Raw genomic sequence first — 19,986 nt, 5'->3', positions numbered from 1 at the left:
CAAGTGAGGCGGGGTCATATGTCTATCTCTATTGTAAAGTAAAGCTTTGTGTGAAGCCGATTGTGAAGTAATTTGTGAGTGACTCAGCGTGTAATCCTAAAGTGAATATAAGGTTCACTTACAGCATGTAGTCTTCCAAACTGACGTGGTAATTGTGAAATGCATGAAAAAAGACACATACACAAACATTTAACAGTGAAACAACTTTATATATTGCAACAACCCCACCCCCTCATCATTTAAAACAAACTATAATAGCTGTAGTCTTACTTCATTATGGTTGACAATGGTTCTTGTGCAAGAATAAAAGAGATTTTCTTCAAATCTCTTCATCTCCACTTACTGTGTTCAAGAACGTGCTGTGCTTGGCCAGTCACAATTTACTATTGGCTACATAAAAGCATGAATACAGACACACACTCATACACACACAGAACATACATGCACAAAAAATAGCTTCCTCTTTGACCCACAATTTTGCTGTCGATTTCCATGCTGAATTTCATTTAACATGGTAATATTTACAAATCACTGGGTACTTCTTTTCTTTTCCATGAGCAACAGTTCTGCAAGCAGTCGGAAGGATTCATTTGCTTCCAGTGGCACCTAGAGTTATTCAATTAGTTTTTCAGAGTAGCCCGAGCAACATGGTTCTTATTTCATAGTTGGTGTCTCCTCAGTCTTGATGTTATTCAGGTTCTGGTTAGACACTGTTGGATCCACTCTCAAAGATGATCTAGACTTGTGCTTTGAATGAGGTGTTGACGATGACTTCAACTCACGAGTCTCTTCATCTATTTTCTCAATGATTTGTTTCTTGACTTTCTTGCAGATGAAGTAAAACATCTCACAGATACACATCAAGATGCAGACAAAAGAGGACACCACCATGAAGAGAGTGAAGATTTTCTTCTCTGTGGGGCGTGATACATAACAGTCCACTAAGTTCGGGCAAGGATCCATTGAACACTTTAACAAACGGGGTAAGTCGAACCCTTCGTAGATGTAATAAAGGATGTAGAGGAAAGCAGCGTCAAAGCTTGCCTTTAAAATCAGGCTAACCTATGAGAAAACAAATGAGCGTTAAAGTAAAGTCCAAGTCATTTCTCAGTTGATAATGGCTGTGTTTGGCAGGATTGATTTTAAAGGTTCAGTAATTACTGTAACTTATATCAGCCACTTGTTCAAGCTCTTATTATGATGTTTAGCCAGTTACAAAAAAAAAGAAGATAAGTGACCCCATGTAAAATTTGTAACCTAAGTGAGGACTCTTCATCCTGATTATCTAGAAAAGGAAGGTTCGTGATATTACCAAATACCAAAATATACCAAAATCAGTCAAAACAAACTGAACCTTTGGTATATATGGCTGTTTAAAGAATGAAAGAATCGAATGACTGCAAATAGAGATACAGATCTCTCCAAATATAGATAATTAAGGCTAGTCTCAGTATCAGATTGATACTAGGATGATATGATCTGTACTTTTTTTCTGTCCTCTAAGTTCAACATATGTATATATGTAGAAATGTTTAGATCATTTTTGTGCTGACTCTTACATCTATTTTTCTAAAGTCTAGTTTAGGTAGGTAGTATTAGTATCTTGGTATCTGCATCTGCAATACTTGATATTGGACAGATACCAAAATACCACCACTCTTGCAAATACATACAACTTCACCTCAGTTTGGTGAAGCTTGTTGTTCATACATTATAATTGCTAATCTCCTTCCATGAGTGGCATACACAACATAACTGGAATTAAACGTTAGCACCCTTCATTCTTACCAGGTATGTCCACCACAGCCCTCCACGTTTCTTCCCAGGGCGGGCATACATGTGTTTACCCTCATTGGTTGTGGTGTACTTTAAGTCCTTCATCTGTCGATATTTGACATGGGCAACAACCATCAGTGATGGGCATGTGACAAAGATGAGCTGCAGGGCCCACAGACTGATGTGGGAGATGGGGAAGAAGTGGTCATAGCACACGTTGGTGCAGCCTGGCTGTCTAGTGTTGCATTCAAAGTCTTTCCTTTCGTCAGCCCACACCCGCTGAGCCGCCACCACAAACACCATCACCCGGAAGATGAAGACCACTGAGAGCCAGACCCGACCGAACACTGTGGAGTAATTGCTGACCCCACTGATAAGGGCCTGCAGCCAGTTCCAGTTCATGACAGATGCCCTAGAAGGGGAAGTGAAATCTGAGGGGTATGATTGATCTCCTCAAGAGATCAGGTGGAATGAAGTTCTTGATCCAAACCTGACCAGTCAAACAAGAAAGTAGGTTAGAAGAATCTTTGTGGTTTAAACATTGAAACAGTGTCAGTCAGGGATTTGTAGCACACACACAAACACACACACTTGCTAGGAGTCATTTAAAGGCTTCTTCAAATACTCAAATTTTTTCAAGCTCCAAATAGCCAGAATATATCATTCTATGATATTCAATTACAATCTGTTTTATTTATTTACTGCCAAATCACAACAATAATTGAACAGCAAGGTCAATTCTCTACAATAAGACAGAGAAAACCCCCAACAATCGTATGACCTGTTTGAGAGACTGGTTTGGTGATAGTGGGAAGGAAAAACTTGCTTTTAACAGGCAGAAACCTTCAGCAGAACCAGGCTTAGAAAGGGCAGCCATCTGCCATGACTGGTTGGGCGTGCTAGGAGGAAGACATGATAAACACCAGCTGTGGAAGCTAGAGATTAATAATACCCAATGATTAAATGTAAAGAGGTGTATAAACTGTCGTGGTTTTAGGCAAGGATTCAAGCGACACCTTGTAGAGCACTCAAACTCCGACCTTTATTATCCACTTCCTGTTTCCCAACCCCTTTCACAATAAAACAGGTTATACACAGATTACACCACATAAACATATGGAGAGTGAAGCAGGTGAGTGAGGAAAAAAACAGTCAGTGCATCATTTCCTCCAGCAGTGTCTGTCTCCTGAGTTTTGGTCCTGGTTCCATAGAAGAGGGGCCTGAAAGCTAAAGGCTCTAATTCCCATTCTACTTTTAAATACTCTGGGAACCAGAAGTAACCCTTCAGTCTGAGACAAAGTGATCTATTGAGGTGATGTGGTATTATGGGATCTTTAAGATAAGATGTAGCCTGATTATTCGAGACCTTGTGCGTTAAGAGAAAGATTTTAAATTTATTTTTGAATTTATCAATGAGCAAATGAACAGAAGCCAATATGGGAGAAATATGCTAGTCTTTTCAGTCACTGTCAGTATTCTTGTTGCATTTTGAATCAACTGAAGACTTTTCATGGAGTTTTTCAAACATCCTGATAATAATGAATTACAGTAGTCCAGCCTAGAAGTAATAAATGCATGAACTTTCAGTTCCACTCTGAGAAAGGATGTTTCCAAATTTAGAGATATTGCTCAAAAGCAAGAAACCAGTCCTACATAATTAATTAACATGTGCACTGAAGAACTTATCAAAAACGTCTCCAAGATTTCTCACAGTGTTACTGGAAATCAAGGTAATGCCATCCAGAGTAAGTATCCAGTTGGATATGTATTTCAAAGGTTTTTAGGGCTGATACAATAGACATATTAAGGTTAGTAGTCTCTGAGTTCAAGCTGAATTTAATCCTCAGGTCCTTTTTGTGATGCTTTCAGTGGGTGCACCACTGTGTATGAATGTGTTTGTCTGAGTAATTCAACAACAGTAACTATGAAGCCACTGCAATTTTTCTCTGGTATTGTTTCCCAAAAGTAACGTATACAATCACAAACAAGAAAACTGTTTTGAACGACTGATAAGCCAAAATATGAATTTTGAGGAATCAAGCTGTTGTGACCACAAATGCGATTTTGTTATTCCTTGTTTTTCTTTTTCTTTTTCTTTTTCTTTTTCTTTTTCTTTTTCTTTTTCTTTTGCTTTTTCTTTTGCTTTTTAATCCACCTGCCATGAGTGAGCGAGTCACCATCAAAGCTCCTCTTTGCGGAAAGAACCAAACCCACACCTGCAACATTATGAGTGAGCTGTTTGAAAGGACATCTTTGTTATCCCATAATTTTGGTTAAAATATTAACATGTACATTTAACTGTCCAAACTTTAAAATTGTATGTGTTCTGGGAAACATACACAGTTTAGGATTTTTGAAAGTTTTGAAACATTTTAATACAAGACACAAAGAAGTTCTGCTGTGCTACAAACAGGTTTCAACAAGAAACAAAAGCTTCTCTTTCACATTTACATCTCATTCTGGTAAATGCACACAGCCTGACAGGGAACATGTTGGATAACAGCTTTGCTGTCCACTTTTCCATTTCAGTTCTGTCACGTCTAATCCCGACTATTTGAGTTCAGAAACACTTTCCCTCAGCATGGCTATAGACATATTGAGCTGTCAAATCAGTTGCTATTTTCTCTCTTATCCAGCATTCCTGACTATTAAATCACACAGCATAAAAATACTTGACTCAATGAATTCCTTCAGAATCACAACATGGGCTACTGAAGGCAAGACACATTCAGTTACTGCCGAAGTTGCCTACCTTTTACCTCTCCTTCTAATGGACAATACAACCAGCAACATTAATCTCACAGTGTGCCTCAGCCGGGGCCTCGAGACTCAGATGTTCGGCCGCCATCAGGATGATTCTTAAAGGAAATCTTCTGGCATCATCTTAAAAGAAGAGCTACAGATGCATAAAGGATTTATAAACACACAGCGTTGTCACTTCATTGTGACAATGCAGACAGCTTTCTCAGTTTGCCCCTGTCGTAACTAAATGTCTTAAAGAGACTAGGATAAACTAACATCCATAAACATAACAAAGATTACACTATGGCTGCAGTTGAACCAATATAATTCAGACTCTATTCTGGCACTGCCACAGACGTTTGAATACAACTTGCTCTACAGGTTGAGCAAGTTGCCACTTTACCACTCTAACTCTGTTGAGCTCACTCTGTGGACTCCTTTAGAAAGCAGTTAAAAACATCTATTTAATCCATTTTTCTGTTAATATTCTTTTTTAATTTCTCTTTTTCAATTGATTTTATTTTAACGTGGTGTTCTACTGATATTAATTGTGTTTTAATTGTCATACAGCCCTTTTATGTCTCTGATAAAGGAGCTATATAAATAAACATGCTTAAATTACGTTTCAGTACATCAATAATATATTGTCTGCATGAGTCAAAGCTCCTAGCTAACAAGGTGAGGTGGAGGCTACATTGTGTGGCTTTTGTCTTTTCTTTTCCCCTTTTCATTCCACCACAGCTCTTTTTTAGTTTTCCTGAAATTCACAAATCTTGCCTTTAAAAAACTCACTTTCAGCATGACTTTCTTCCATTTTTCAAGATAGCATGAATCATTCGGATGAATAAAGCACAAGTAATCCTAGTGTAGTTTTTTTGCACTGCTTCCAGTTATCTCTCTTTACAAATCTTATTCTTTTGCACGCATCAGGGCTGAGCTCTTCCCTTTGCACATGATACAACAGGAACAGACTGAGTGACATCCGTGCCCTTTTTTTTGTTGCCAGCCCCCATCTTTCCAGTCCTCTTCCTTTCCTGTATTAGTCTGAACTTAAAACAGAACTCAGCAATTCGTCTACATCACACCTGTTTCCTTGATTAATTAATTTGTGCAAAGATAGACAAGTATAAAGCAACTTACCCTGGGTGCAGGGAGCATCATTACATGAGTGCTGAGTGAATGTGATGTATCAGCTGCTCTTGACTCGATGCTCACTGATTCTGTCTCACCTGATCTTTTAGGGGGCCTGGCTTTAAGGTGTGGCCTTGCTGGTAAACATGAAGAGCAAGAGAAAGCTAGGTGGAGCATCGCTCACCTGAATGATGTAGATAGTATGCGTGTTAGTCATGGAAAAAACCCCTCTGCTCCAGGGAAATGACAGAGAGACAATTTCAGAGAAATGGAAGCGAAACCAGATAGCAGCACAAAGTCAGATAGGGCTGCCAGAAACGATTATTCTGATATTCGACTAGTCACCGATTATTTTCAGATCATGCCCCATTGAATGTATATAAAGATTGTCTTTATATTTCTGATCATTTAGAACCTCATATTCCCTCTTGCAGCCTGGGGTCGTCTAATCAAAGGCTGTAGGTAATCCCCCAAACACATATTAAAATCAGAGGTAATAGCTCTTTTAGAGCGTTTGCCCCCAGGTTGTGGAATTCTTTCCCTCCATCTTTGCATTGCCTGGATTCTATTTATTCTTTTAAATTAGTCTTTTTAAATAAGTCTTATTTATTTAGACTAGCTTTTAACTAGGTTTGTGCTGTATGTTTGATTGTGCTGTTTTTATGTTTATCTGTTTTATATTATTGTGAAGCACTTTGTGGTTTTTATCCTGTGAAAAGTGCTATATAAATCAATAAAGTAAAGTAAAGTAAAGGACGTAAAACGGACAGCTTATTGCACCAGCATACATCTGCTCTTATATAACTATCAATAGCTTACAGCTTGAAAGGTTTAAGGTATGTGCTAACTAAAAATAAAGGCAAGATAATAGTTTATTAAACTTTTAATGAAATTTGCAGATTGTCTTGGTGGAATGTAATAAACGCAACCGTCTATCAAAAATATAACAGGACATTGGAGTAAATTCTCAACCATTTCACACTTCTGTTTAATTAGTTTTCTGTTTGACGCTTATTCTGCTGTGTGAAAACTATAACTTTAATGTCAGCTAAACTGAGGATTTATTCAGGAACAAATAAAACACTGAAAAAGCCAAACAATAACATTCTTAAGTTATCTAAGTGACTTATATATCATATTTAAACTGTGTAGCAAAAGACCACGGGGTCTGAAAACAATGTGCCGGGAGTTTGGTGTTCTCGCCCGCTCTAGTGAGACTTGACCACCCGGTCAGCTATCGAGCTGGTGGGTAACAGACGTCTCCGAAAACATCAGAGCACTTTTGCAAATATGTGATGTCTTGATATATCAAGCAGATATTTGAAGTTTACACAGTTACACTCTCTTTTTTTGTTTTGGTTTTTTTTGTTTTGCCTGTCCCGTTTGGCTCTTTTGCCATCAGAATTATTGTCTAAAGGCAAAGAAAGATACCCAACGGATTTACTTTACCAAATGGACCATCCCAGCCTTGCCGTAATGGTCCATTTGATTCACCTTTTATTGTTTATTTTGGGAAAAGACTGGGGAAAAGAAAGGGGAGAAAGAAAGAGGGAAAGAAAAACAGCAGAGAAGAGGGACGGGGATAAAGGGCAAAAAACAAAAACCAACAAAATAAGCAGACAAAAAATACATATATCAATCACCTGGATCACCTGTTGAGAAAGAAAAAGGTAGGAGCCAAAAAGGGTGTAGTTTGTATGCGTGAGCACCCGTGTGTACACCTGTGAGCATGAACGTGCTTGTTTTAAAAGGTTCCTTCATGTAATGATCTGCACAGATCATTACATGACCTGGAGTTCGACAGGTGTCGAACTCCAGGCCTCGAGGGCCGATGTCCTGCAGGTTTTAGATGCGTCCTTGATCCAGCCACAGCCCCGTCCTCTAGGGCATGAAGCAGGTATGGAGCAGATCAAAACTCCAGACATTCAGAGGCCCTCAGAACACAAGAGACCAAGGAAGACCAACACAGGGGCAGCCGCGCCACTATCCCAGAAAGAGCTGAGGAGAGCCCGAGATGAGCGGTCACTCAGCAGCCGCGGCGCAGAAGCCAGGGGGGGTTGCAGTGACGTGCCCGTGAGCTCCGCCAGCAGCCAGCTGTGCCAGAGTGACCAAGTCCCAGGCCGAGAGGCTGAGGGCACCCCCGAAGTGGCCCGAGCGAGCCCCAGGCTCCAGGCCCCGACGAGCAGCCATCAAGGAGTGAGCCGGTGTGTACCTGGATGCCCAACCCCGGACACCAAGGAACCACCAACGCACCAATGTCTGAGGGCGTCTACCACTGGCAGGGGAAGTGGTGGGGGGAGATAGGCCTCCATACTTTGGAGGACCTGAGATGTCCCTAGAGAGGTGACGTCTGATACCCAACCTGACATATAGATACAGACATACAGGCACACACAGATACAGACATCCATTCCCACCCTCATGCTGCTCTTGCTCTTGACGAAGGCGGTCGCACTTTTCTCCTCTCCTCCTCTCCCTTAGCTTCCCTGCTTAGCCTCTTATGACCTTGTCTAGTCTTGTGTTTTTTGTATTACTTTTCCCTGGAACACTCTCTCACAGTCTGTTCTCTAAAACCTAAAAGAGGAATTATGGATTTGATCAACTGGTCCCTAAATGCAATTGACACCCCTTTCTCAACGAGACGTTTGGGCTTCATTCAGCCTGAATGCTGAAGATATCTACCTATTCAGAACCATGGTAACAGGGTTCTTGCTGATCGGAGCTGGCTTGGCCCTGACTTATCGAAGAATTAAGAAAGCGGAACGGGCTGTTCAAACCCCCACAAGGCTGCCCGGTGGAAATGATGGGAAGAGGCGTGAGTTCCTCAAAATGGGCTCATTGAGTGCAGCACGGATAAGATCTTGGAGAGGCTTACGGCTGCCGTGAATACTCAGAATAAGATCTCCATTTGCACTCAGAGAGCCAAGTTCTCAGAATCGGCTCTTTGAGCACAAGAATGACAACATCACAGAGCGCAAGTTTGATAACATCATGGAGAAGCTCACGGCTCTCCAACGGGAGATTGAGAGACCAGTGTTGGACTGTTAAAACAGCTTTGAAATTCATATGAGCTGTTCGCAACTCTTATCTCTCTTATTAACCCTTTAAGACCTACCATAGAACCAAGTCCACCAGAGCTTATATTATATTTTTTCATGCTGTAGTGCCATTTTTGGGAGCATTTCAAGTTGATATACATCAATACAACCATTATAACCCAGATTTTAATAATATGTATGCATTAAGTACATAGTAATTACATAAATTGCAAAAAAGTGCAATAAACTACAAAAAAATTTAAAATCGTTTTGGTTTTTTTAACATATATTTCTAGTTAGAGAAATTTAAGAGGCTTATCCCTCAAAACTGTAAATACAAAAAAGTTGTACAAAATAGTTTCCCACCACAGGAAATTTATTTTAAGTGTCTTCATAGTTTTATTTTTGAAATACACCAATTTTTATATACTGCAGGAAAAACGAAAATAAATATTATGCTGCAAATTTGCAAAAAAGCAGCATATGCATCAAAATAAACTATTTCCAGCAGTGCAATATGAGTTCTAAGCATCCCAGAAACGACACAGAAAGTCATAAAGTCAAAGATAACTTTTAAAAACACCAGTATAGGTTCATGAGGCCCTGATGGTAAAAAAAACTACATTTCCGCGAAAATGACGTCACTTCCGGTTTCGGGCAGGCAATGGCGGACATGTCAAAGTTTGCTCTGACATCTATTCCAACATAGGAAGTGTTACGTGTTCGGATCGGCAAAGCATGTTTCTGGAATATTATGTTTGTGTTCCTGCAAGCGCTTTTTATGCAGTTTTTGCAAAGCTATATGTTGAAGGAAACCGTGACCTAGGACAAGCTGATGGCATAAGATGTAAATACAACTCCTCCGGTTTCATATGCAAAAAAAAATTTTCGCGCTAGCTTACGTGGTTGCAGTGCTACCAGGATTTAAAAATAGTTACGCAAAACAGAGCGTGCCCGCTCCAACCAGTTTTAAAGGGTTAAAACCTAGCAACCACATCATCTACAGCCGGCACTTAAGAAGCCACAGAAGTGGTTGTCAGTAGTGATATTACCGCATAAAAACAAGCTATTATGGGATGTAATTGTACTGACTTATAGATTTTAACATTTAAAATACAAGTGCACATTTTGGTCAAACTGCAATTAAAGCTCTGTGGTCACTTGCAGTTCTTCCCTGCTGGGTTTGCTGCTGAGCCGCCCAGTTCAACGTTGCGGGTGCTCAGCCAATCAGAGTTTGCCTGTTTAACTCTGCACTGTGATGACAGGCAATTCTGAAAATTCAGAAAGAAATGCTCCCTGCAAAACGTTGAACTTGGACACTTGGGACTCTTGGTGGGTGCTCGGTGGGTTGTCGTTTACAAACCCTTTAGGAAAACTGGTCCTGGATTTGGATTAAATAAACTACCCATGCAGTATGAGGAAATGCACCATTTCTTTACATAAGACATCTGACTAATACATTTTTGGCCTAAATGAATTTTGTTTTACAAAATAAGCTTTAACTGTAAATACTTAAATTTAGATAGTTTCAGGCATCCAATTTCAGTGCGGGTCTGGTGTGCTTATTTGTAGTTCTATATTCTGTATTTGTGGACTCTAATAAAGTAGCTTTCCTTGATCCTTTCTCTCTTACACTAGTCAATTGTGCATCCCCTCACTTCCTCCACTGTCTGAAACGTGCCATTTTAGCTAATTCCCTTACATTTGAAGACAGTTTTCTCCTTTAATGGCACACGAGCATGTTAATGCTGCCCATGCACAACTACTCATAATACCAAGTACTCATTCTAATATACAAGGTTACCATGTTACTTGTCACCAAGGAAACTATGACGAGCTATTACTGTATAAAAAGAAGAAGAAGGAAAGCATAAAGAGTCATTTTCTGTCTTGCTGACGTCCTGGTAAAAACTAAAGAGGACATTTTATGCTCATTTAAACACTATGAAAAAAACCTCTTAAAAACAGTTTTGTCTGATTAGAGATGCATAAAGAACTGTTTTCTAAACTCTCAATGTTTAGGAGAGGGAGTTTAAATTTTAGCAGGGTGGACATCAATTTCAGAGAGGCTTTGCTAAAAATGCAGGCTCACAAGTGTTTTAGAATAGAATATAATAATCCTTTAATTGTCCCACAAGGGGAAATTTGGTTGTAACAGCAGCCAGAAAGACACATATACAAACAAACAGTACACAGGACACAGAACAGAAACATACACAATTTTTCTTACATATTTACATTAAGGACAATGGTTACTATAAACAGAGTACTGTACAGTTATTAAATTAAATAAAAATAACTACAGATAAGAGGCAAACCAGGTTGTAGTGCGAATCGGTTGATTAAATTATTGCAGTTACAGCGCAGATGTAAACATCTATGTTTGTTGGGAGCAGTTCTGATTGTACAGTCTGACAGCTGCAGGAAGGAAGGACCTGCGGAAACGCTCCTTCATGCATCTAGGATGCAGCAGTCTGTCACTGAAGGAGCTCTGCAGTTCAGCAACATTTACATGCATGGGGTGGGAGAGTCTGTCCATCAGAGATGTTATTTTGGCCAGAGTCCTTCTGTCTCCCACCACCTGCACTGGGTCCAGGGTGCATCCCAGAACAGAGCTGGCCTTCCTGATGAGTTTATCCAACCTCTTCTCCTCAGCTGCCGATAAACCGCTGCTCCAACATACAACACTGTAAAAAATGACAGATGCCACCACAGAGTCATAGAAGATCTTTAAAAGCGCTCCCTGTACTCCAAATGACCTCAGCCGCCTCAGCAGGTAGAGTCTGCTCTGACCCTTCCTGTAAAGAGCATCAGTGTTGTGGCTTCAGTCCAGGTTATTATTCAGGTGAACACCCAGAAGAGTATCAAGAATGAAAATGTATCTCACTGAGACAGTAGATGAATATATCACTAATGTTTTTCTTCCTGAACACATGGCAGAACACATTTTAGGCTAAAGAGAAACCTGTTTCCTAACTCCTCACAAGAAAGTGCAAAAAGTCTTGTAGAAACGGGACAGTTGAGCCAAATGAGCAAATCACTGGATGAACACTGCTGGAAAGCACCATTTATATGTATATCCTGAAATGTTAGTTTACATCCTCACACCTTGGATAGTCTGCACACATCTAGCAATAGATGCATGGAAAAGTCTTAATGTCCCTGCACTGAAAGATTATGAGTAATTGGCTGAGAATGTGAAAGCATATTTTCAAAATGACAAAGCTACTAAATGAGTGCCAAAGCCCCATTAGGGAATGCATGAAATAAAACATTGGAAGAGGAACAACATTCCTCCCCCAAAAGTCCCTCAACTGGGCTCTTAATAATAGTAATAGTAATAACAACTTTATTTATAAAGCACTTTCAAACAAAGTGCTGAACAGTTGTTTGAAGATAAAAAGACAAATACATAAATAAAAGTAATGCAGAAAAAACAATACAACTTAAAAACTGATAACATTTAAAAACTGATAGGCATAGAATTAAGACACATAAGATAGAGTAAACAAGTGGGTCTTTAATTTGACTTTAAAAACCTTCACAGAGCATACTGCCTACCTAATATCTTGAGCGAGGTTGTTCCACAAAATGGGGCACGAAAAGAAAAAGCATGCTCCCCAATAGTCTATTTTCTGGCTTTAGGAACTTTTAGAAGGCCAGTATCCTGAGATCAGAGAGCTTGGGATGGAACAGAGGTGCCAAAGGTCAGAGAGATACAAAGGTGCCAAACCATTTAAAGCCTTGCAGATGAGCAACAGGACCTTATAACCTGCTCGAACTTCACAAGGCAACCAGTGAAGAGATTTCAGTAATGGGGTAATGTGCCCAAATTTCCCAGTTTTGCTGGAGATCTAGGAATTAAAATATCAAATGCAATTCCTAAATGGTCTAAAATAGATAAAACACAAGTTTCAGTCTTTGATACATTAAGTCCATAACCCAAGACAAGGTCTAGAGTGTGGTCTTTAGGTGTTGGCCCAGACACAAATTGTGTGAAATTTGTTAATTAATCTTAATTAATCTTAATTCTAGTATGCAAATTAAGATTTTGCCAGCTCTTGTGGAAGTTTTCATTTAATAAATCCTAAATGGCGAGCGGTAGCCACCATCCTTTAATAAAGAACAGGACAAAACCAAGCTTAGTGAGAACAGCCATCACAGGGCAAATGACCAGCAGAGTCTCTCCCAAACCCGGCACAGTCCTAGGTTTAAATACCTTCCACAGGACAAAAGACAATACACAGCTGTTTTTTCACCTTTGGTCTCCCCAAAAGAAAGAGTTCACAATCATGTGGGATCCCCCCCACTCTCTGCCTCACCCGGCTGTTTAAGGGCTTATTCCAGCCTTTTGATGATGTAATCAATTAATACAAGAAAAAAGATTCACGAATTAAGTAAAAACTGGACGTACAGCAGCTTCACAATGCCACAATTCAAGCAAAATAAGCCAGATTGTATTCCAATGTGTTGATCAACACAATGTGTTGCCTCGTTTGTTGACATAAAACAGCTCAACTTCTTTTATATGGTAGGTAATTAAGGTTAAAATTTACTTAGGTCGTAATTGTGTGTTTTAGCAACAGTGATGAGTTGCCTCTACTTTCAGATGAAACTCACTATGACTGTTATCACTTCAAACGAGGTGAACTATACTATTTACGTATTCCTGACAGAGGTGTGGACTCGAGTCACATGACTTGGACTCGAGTCAGACTCGAGTCATTAATTTTATGACTTTAGACTTGACTTGAAAAAATGTTCTAAGACTGTGACTTGACTTGGACTTTTACACCAATGACCTGGGACTTGAATTGGACTTGAACCGGTTTACTTGAAAAGAATTGATATTTCACCCCAAATATAAAATTTAACATACATATTATATAGAAAGTGTGCACCATTAATTCAATTCATTGATTCATTTATTCAAACCACACTCCGTAAACAATGACTTGGTCCCACTTCTGATTCCTGAGCCGCAAGACCACATTAAAATAATAAACACTGACTAACTTGCTATTTCCAACCGAAATGTTGCTAAAGAATAGCAACATTTTACAGTGTAACACTTAGCTAACCACAGCAGACAAATGAATAACCGAAACTAGTTGTGGTGCTGTTAGTTCTGTCATATTAGCCAATAAAGGAAATAACAAACTCAATAAACAAGATTAGTATGTCATTATGAAGACAAAAACAAAATATAAAATGCGGGAATTCAATACTTGTCCATAGTTGAAAGCCGTTAGTTTTTGACAGCGTTCGTAAGGGCTGATACGGCGACGTCCGATTTCCGCTCACCATTGGTGCATTGTCCTATCTATCAAAACCGCACCCGTGTCCTCTGCTTCTGATTGGACGGTAGCGTGAAAAAACGGATGATGCCAGAACAAGTATGGCGGGATCATATGGGTATCTCTACTGTAAAGTACTTGTGAGTGACTCAGTGTGTAATGCTATGGTGAATAAAGGGTTTACTTACAGCATGTACTTTTCCTAACTGACAGGCAGTAACCATTTGATAATTGTAAAATGCTTTAAAAAAACCAATCACTGTGTTCAGGAAGGTGCTCTGCTTTGTCAATCTGTATTTTCAGGTAAAGTTGTTCACCATCTGTTCGGTATCTACATGAGTTTAGGACCTTCAACCTTTTAAAGTTGAATCCATTAGAAGGACCTTATCTAACAGCTTATCACAATTTACTATTGGCCAGTGATGCGCAGGTTACATAAAAACGTGAATACAGACACACACATCATACACATATAAAGCATCATTACTCAAAAATAGCTTCCTTTTCATCTGCAATTTTGGTGTTGATTTCCATGCAGAATATTGTTTAACAAAGTTTTATTTACAAATCACTGGGTATTTCTTTGCCGTTGAGTAACAGTTCTGCAAGCCGTCGGAAGGATGCATTTGCTTCCAGTAGCACCTAGAGTTATTCAATTAGTTTTTCAGAGTAACCCGAGCAAGATGATTCTTATTTCATAGTTGGTGTCTCCTCTGTCTTGATGTTACTTAGGTTCTGGTTAGACACTGTTGGATCCACTCTCAAAGATGATCTAGACTTGTGCCTTGGAAAAGCTGTTGACAGTGGCTTCAGCTCGTGAGTCTCTGCGAACGCCTGCCTGTCTGCATCTATTTTCCTCTTAAATCGTTTCTTGACTTTCTTGCCGATGAAGTAAAACATCTCACAGATACACATCAAGATACAGAGAGCAGAGGACACCACCATGAAGAGAGTGAAGATCTTCTTCTCTGTGGGGCGGGATATGTAACAGTCCACCGTGTTCGGGCAAGGAGCCAGGGAACACTTGGACAAACGTGGTAAGTCGAACCCTTCGTAGATGTGGTAAAGGATGTACAGGAAACCAGCATCAAAGCTTGCCTTTAAGATCAGGCTCACCTATAAGAAGACAAATAAGTGTTAAAGTAGGAAAAATCTCATGGATTTCTCCATTGCTATTGACTGTGTTTGACAGAATTAATTTTAAATGTTCAATAATTGCTGTAACTTATCCCGTTTGTCTAAGCTCTTGTTATGACGATTAATTAGTTTAAAAAAATAAAAAACTAAGTGACCCTATGAAAAAATTGGAACGTAAATGAGGATTCTTCAACTTTCTATAAACTATAAAATGAAAATTCCTGATATTTACCAAAATCAGTCAAAACAAAAGTGAACACTTGGTAGAGATGTTTCTAAACAGCAAATGAAAGTGAAATTAAAGACAAGAAAAAAGACACCATGTTACAGACATAATAGTCCCACATTCCACTGTAGGTGGAATAGAACCACTTAAAATTTCTTTCAGTATCAGATCGATACTAGGGTGATATGATCTGTACTTTGTTTCTATCCTCTAAGTTCAGTACATATATATATTTAGAAATAAAAAAATACATCAGACATACACTGTGAAAAATATCTGAATGTCTTTGCAATACTTGATATTGTTAGACACCAAAATTTGCATTATCGTAGACCACTCCTGCAAAGTCACGCAACTTCACATCAGTTTGGTGGAGCTTTTTGCTCATAAATTATATTTGCAAATCTCCTTCTATGTCTGGCATACACAATAACAGTGGAATTAAACGTTAGCACCCTTCATTCTTACCAGGTATGTCCACCACAGCCCTCCACGTTTCTTCCCAGGGCGGGCATAGATGTGTTTACCCTCATGGGTTGTGGTGTACTTTAAGTCCTTCATCTCTCGATATTTGACATGGGCAACAACCATCAGTGACGGGCATGTGACGAAGATGAGCTGCAGGGCCCACAGGCGGATGTGGGAGATGGGGAAGATGTGGTCGTAGCACACGTTGACGCAGCCTGGCTGTTTAGTGTTGCATTCAAAATCTTTGCTCTCGTCACCCCACACTCGCTGAGCCGCCACCACAAACACCATTACCCGAAAGATGAAGACCATTGAGAGCCAGACTCGACCGAACACTGTGGAGTAATTGTTGACCCCACTGATGAGGTCCTCCAGCCAATTCCAGTTCATGACTGCTGCCTTGGAGAGGGACAACGGGACAGAAATTTGAGGAGTATGGTTGATCTCCTGAAGAGATCAGGTGGAATGAAGTTCCTGATCTAAACCTGAGCAATGAAACAAGAAAATATGTTAGAAGAATCTTTGTAGTTAAAATACTTGAAGCAGTATGATGCCAGTCAGTGGTTTGTAAAGTCCTGGTCCAATGAGTTAAATATAATAAAAGCCTCTAATTTAAGTTAATGTCCTAAATAAAGATAGAAAGAAAATATTAACTTCAAGTACTGACTGAGACTGCAGTGTTTATTTATATACAATGAGACCATATGCGTGACACACACACACACACACACACACACACACACACACCTACACACACACACACACACACACACACACACACACACACACACACACACACACACACACACAAACACACACTCATACACACAATTCTGTTCTATTTATTTAGTGCTAAATAACAACAACAGGTACACAGTAAGGTAAAGACCCTACAATAATACAGAGGAAACCCCTACAATCATATGACCCATTTGAACAACTACTTAGGCGACACTGGGGAGGAAACACTTGTATTTAACATGAAGAGGTGATCATTCACACGAACCCTCCAGAAATAAAATGCGCAATGTGGAAGGGAGCCAGTGATTAATAATAACTAATGATTAAATGCAGAGAGGTGTATAAACACATGGCGAGTGAAGTATATGAGTGAAGAAGTAAAATTCAGAGCATCATGGGACGTTCTTCAGCAGTGTCTGTGAGTTTTGGAACTGGTTCCACAGAAGAGGGGAAGAAGAGCCCTGATAGCTAAAGGCTCTACTTCCCATTTTACTTTTAAATACCCAAGGAACCAGAAGTAAGCCTGCAGTCTGAGAGTGAACTTCTCTATTCTATTGAGGTGATATGGTAGTATGAGATCTTTAAGATAAGACGTGGCCTGATTTTTCAAGACCTAGTATGTGAAGAGAAGGATCTTAAATTTAATTCTGGATTTAACAGGGAGCCAATGAATAGAAGCCGAAATTAGAGAAATATGCTATCATTTAGTCCCTGTCAGTGTTCTTGTTGTAGCATTTTGAATCAACTGATGACTCTTCATGGAATTCTTTGAACATCCTGATAATAACGATTTGCAGTAGTCCAGCATGAACTTTCAGTTTCACTCTGAGACAGGGTATTTCTAAATTTGGAAATATTGTGCAAAAGGAAGAAAGCAGTCCAACTTAATTATTTAATATGCGCATTGAAAGATTTCTCAAACACCGCTACAAGATTCCTCACAGTGTTACTGGAGGCCAATGCAATGCCATCCAGTTTATCTGGTTAGATCTAGTTAGATACATATTTCAATGATTTTTCGGGATGAATATAATAGATGTATTAAGCTTAGCAGTGAGTTCAAGCTGACATAATGACTCAGAAGTCATAGCAAACAAAAAACTCGACATGGAGTGTGCCTTTAAAGATTTCAGTATATTAATTTTTTATCTTGTCAACTCACAGCATTATGATGATCCTGTACATTTACTGGCTGATGTTTGTCATGTGTGTGCCAAACTGTGTATGAGTGCATTTCTTGGAGTATTTCTACAACAGCAACTACGAAGCCACTGCAGTTTTTTTCTAGTAATGTTCCCCAAAACTAACGCATACAATTACAAACATGTAAGCTATTCTTAACTACTGATGAGTTAAATATGAAGTCGCACGAATTAAGCCATTGCGACTGCAAATATGTCAGCTGTTATGTAAAATATGTCATGGTTATTGCTCATTATTCTTTTGCTTTTCTTTTTTAATCTATGTCTCATCCCACGAGTGAGTGAGTGAGTGAGTCATGATCAAAACTTTCCGTTTATGGAAAGAACCAAACCCACACCTGGGGCATTATAAGCCAACTCTTTGAAACAACATCTTTGTTATCACATGAAATCCCATGTACAGACTAAGGTTTTTTGATCTTAGGATTTTTAGGATTTAGACATAAAGAAGTTCTGCTGTGCTACAAACGGGTTTCAACAACAAGAAACAAAAGCTTCTCTTTTACATTTACATCTCATTCTGGTAAATGCACACAGCCTGACAGGGAACATGTTGGATAACAGCTTCACTGTCCACTGTTCCATTTCAGTTCTGTCACGTCTAATCCCGACTATTTGAATTCAGAAACACTTTCCCTCAACATCTCAGCATCGCTATAGAGATATTGAGCTGTCAAATCAGTTGCTATTTTCTCTGTTATACAGCATTCCTGACTATTAAATTACACAGCATAAAAAGACTTGACTTCAGAATCACAACATGGGCTACTGAAGGCAAGACACATTCAGTTACTGCCGAAGTTGCCTACCTTTTACCTCTCCTTCTAATGGACAATACAACCAGCAGCATTAATCTCACAGTGTGCCTCAGCCGGGGCCTCGAGACTCAGATGTTTGGCCGCCATCAGGATGATTCTTAAAGGAAATCTTCTGGCATCATCTTAAAAGAAGAGCTACAGATGCTTAAAGGATTTATAAACACACAGCCTACTACCATCGTGCAGTTGCTATTCATTGCTATTCACAAATGTAAAAGGCATGTGATTTTTGTTCATACAAAATGCAAACACAGACTGCAGTGATTCTCAGTGAATAAACAAAACCTCAGAGAGAAGAGCATATCTTGTCTAAAGGGAGGTGACCACAACTTGTTCTTCTGTTTGCTTTAGATGCAATGTTGCCCTCTCTCTTATCTATCTTTTTGCATATGTTTCTCTTTCACTTCATGTGACAATGCAGATAGCTTTCTCTTAGTTAAATGTCTTAAAGAGACTAGGATAAATTAACATCCATAAACATAACAAAGATTACACTATGGCTGCAGTGTGACGCATGAACCAATGTAATTCAGACTCTATTCTGGCATCGCCACAGAGGTTTGAATACAACTTGCTCTACAGGTTGAGCAAGTTGCCACTTTACCACTCTAACTCTGTTGCGCTCACTCTGTGGACTCCTTTAGAAAGCAGTTAAAAACATCTATTTAATCCATTTTTCTGTTAATATTCTTTTTTAATTTCTCTTTTCCAATTGATTTTATTATAACGTGGTTCTCTTGGCACATGATACAACAAGAACCGAATGAGTGAGACTTGTGCCCTTTTTATTTCGCCAGGCCACTGCTTTCCTACTACTATATTTATGTCCTCATCCTTTCTTGTATTAGTCTGAATTTAAAACAGAACTCAGCAATTGGGCTACAAAACACCTGTTTCCTCGATCCATTAATTTGTGCAAATATAGACATATAAAGCACCTTACCCTGGACACAGGGAGCACCATAAATGTATGAATGTGATGTGTCAGCTGCTGTTGCCTCAATGCTCACTGACTTAGTTACATCTAGACCTTTAGAGGGGGGCTGGCTTTGAGGCGTGGCCTTGCTGGTAAACACAAGGAACCAGAAGGAGATAGGCGGAGCTTTGCTTAGAAAAAGTTACATTCTCTCACCTGACGGTTTTAGTTTGCATGTTGGGCATGAAGAAAACTGCCCCAGGGTATTTTGAGGAAAAACGAGAAGTGACAGAGAGACAATGTCAGAGAAATGGAAGGGAAACCGTGATGCAGAAAGATAGCAGCACAGCAAAGAGAGAAATAATGCAAAAAGTTGGTTGATGATACATAATGATAACAAATATATTCAGCAGAAAATGTAGGTGGATAACCAGACCGATCTGCATAGGTCTGATGCCGACGTGTGATGCAAAATGGATGCAAATAAGCACATT

General features: G+C 39.4%; 2 protein-coding genes across 5 annotated transcripts; both read right to left on the bottom strand.

Moving 5' to 3' along the window:
• Positions 1 to 64: 64 nt before the first annotated feature.
• LOC146493524 (gap junction beta-3 protein-like) lies at positions 65 to 6,569 on the bottom strand. Its single transcript, XM_085148748.1, has 3 exons — positions 4,529 to 6,569; positions 1,789 to 2,266; positions 65 to 1,062 (listed from the first exon to the last, which is right to left on the bottom strand). The coding sequence occupies exons 2-3, from the start codon at positions 2,176 to 2,178 to the stop codon at positions 655 to 657; spliced, it is 798 nt and encodes a 265-aa protein (XP_085004874.1). The 5' UTR covers positions 2,179 to 2,266; positions 4,529 to 6,569; the 3' UTR covers positions 65 to 654.
• Positions 6,570 to 10,760: 4,191 nt separating this feature from the next.
• LOC146493523 (gap junction beta-4 protein-like) lies at positions 10,761 to 19,621 on the bottom strand. 4 transcript variants are annotated; one of them, XM_085149117.1, is made up of 4 exons: positions 19,520 to 19,621; positions 18,568 to 18,698; positions 15,816 to 16,300; positions 10,761 to 15,100 (listed from the first exon to the last, which is right to left on the bottom strand). In XM_085149117.1, exons 3-4 carry the CDS (start codon positions 16,203 to 16,205, stop codon positions 14,675 to 14,677), a joined length of 816 nt encoding a protein of 271 aa, XP_085005243.1. In that variant the 5' UTR covers positions 16,206 to 16,300; positions 18,568 to 18,698; positions 19,520 to 19,621; the 3' UTR covers positions 10,761 to 14,674. The 4 variants fall into 4 exon arrangements, with proteins under 4 accessions (XP_085005243.1, XP_085005244.1, XP_085005242.1 ...); XM_085149118.1 differs by having other exon boundaries at positions 18,568 to 18,711; positions 19,520 to 19,612; XM_085149116.1 differs by having other exon boundaries at positions 18,568 to 19,590.
• Between the last annotated feature and the right edge of the window lie 365 nt (positions 19,622 to 19,986).

The sequence above is a fragment of the Neolamprologus multifasciatus genome, chromosome 22, assembly GCF_963576455.1.
Source record: "Neolamprologus multifasciatus chromosome 22, fNeoMul1.2, whole genome shotgun sequence".
Classification (NCBI taxonomy): Eukaryota; Metazoa; Chordata; class Actinopteri; order Cichliformes; family Cichlidae; genus Neolamprologus; species Neolamprologus multifasciatus.
This window is presented reverse-complemented; position numbering and strand designations above follow the sequence as displayed.

Coding starts and splice junctions, on each gene's coding strand:
- LOC146493524 (XM_085148748.1), bottom strand. CDS start 2,178: ATGAACTGGAACTGGCTGCAGGCCCTTATCAGTGGGGTCAGCAATTAC. Junction 1,063..1,788: donor GGCTGTGGTGGACATACCTG/GTAAGAATGAAG, acceptor GTTTTCTCATAG/GTTAGCCTGATTTTAAAGGC.
- LOC146493523 (XM_085149117.1), bottom strand. CDS start 16,205: ATGAACTGGAATTGGCTGGAGGACCTCATCAGTGGGGTCAACAATTAC. Junction 15,101..15,815: donor GGCTGTGGTGGACATACCTG/GTAAGAATGAAG, acceptor GTCTTCTTATAG/GTGAGCCTGATCTTAAAGGC.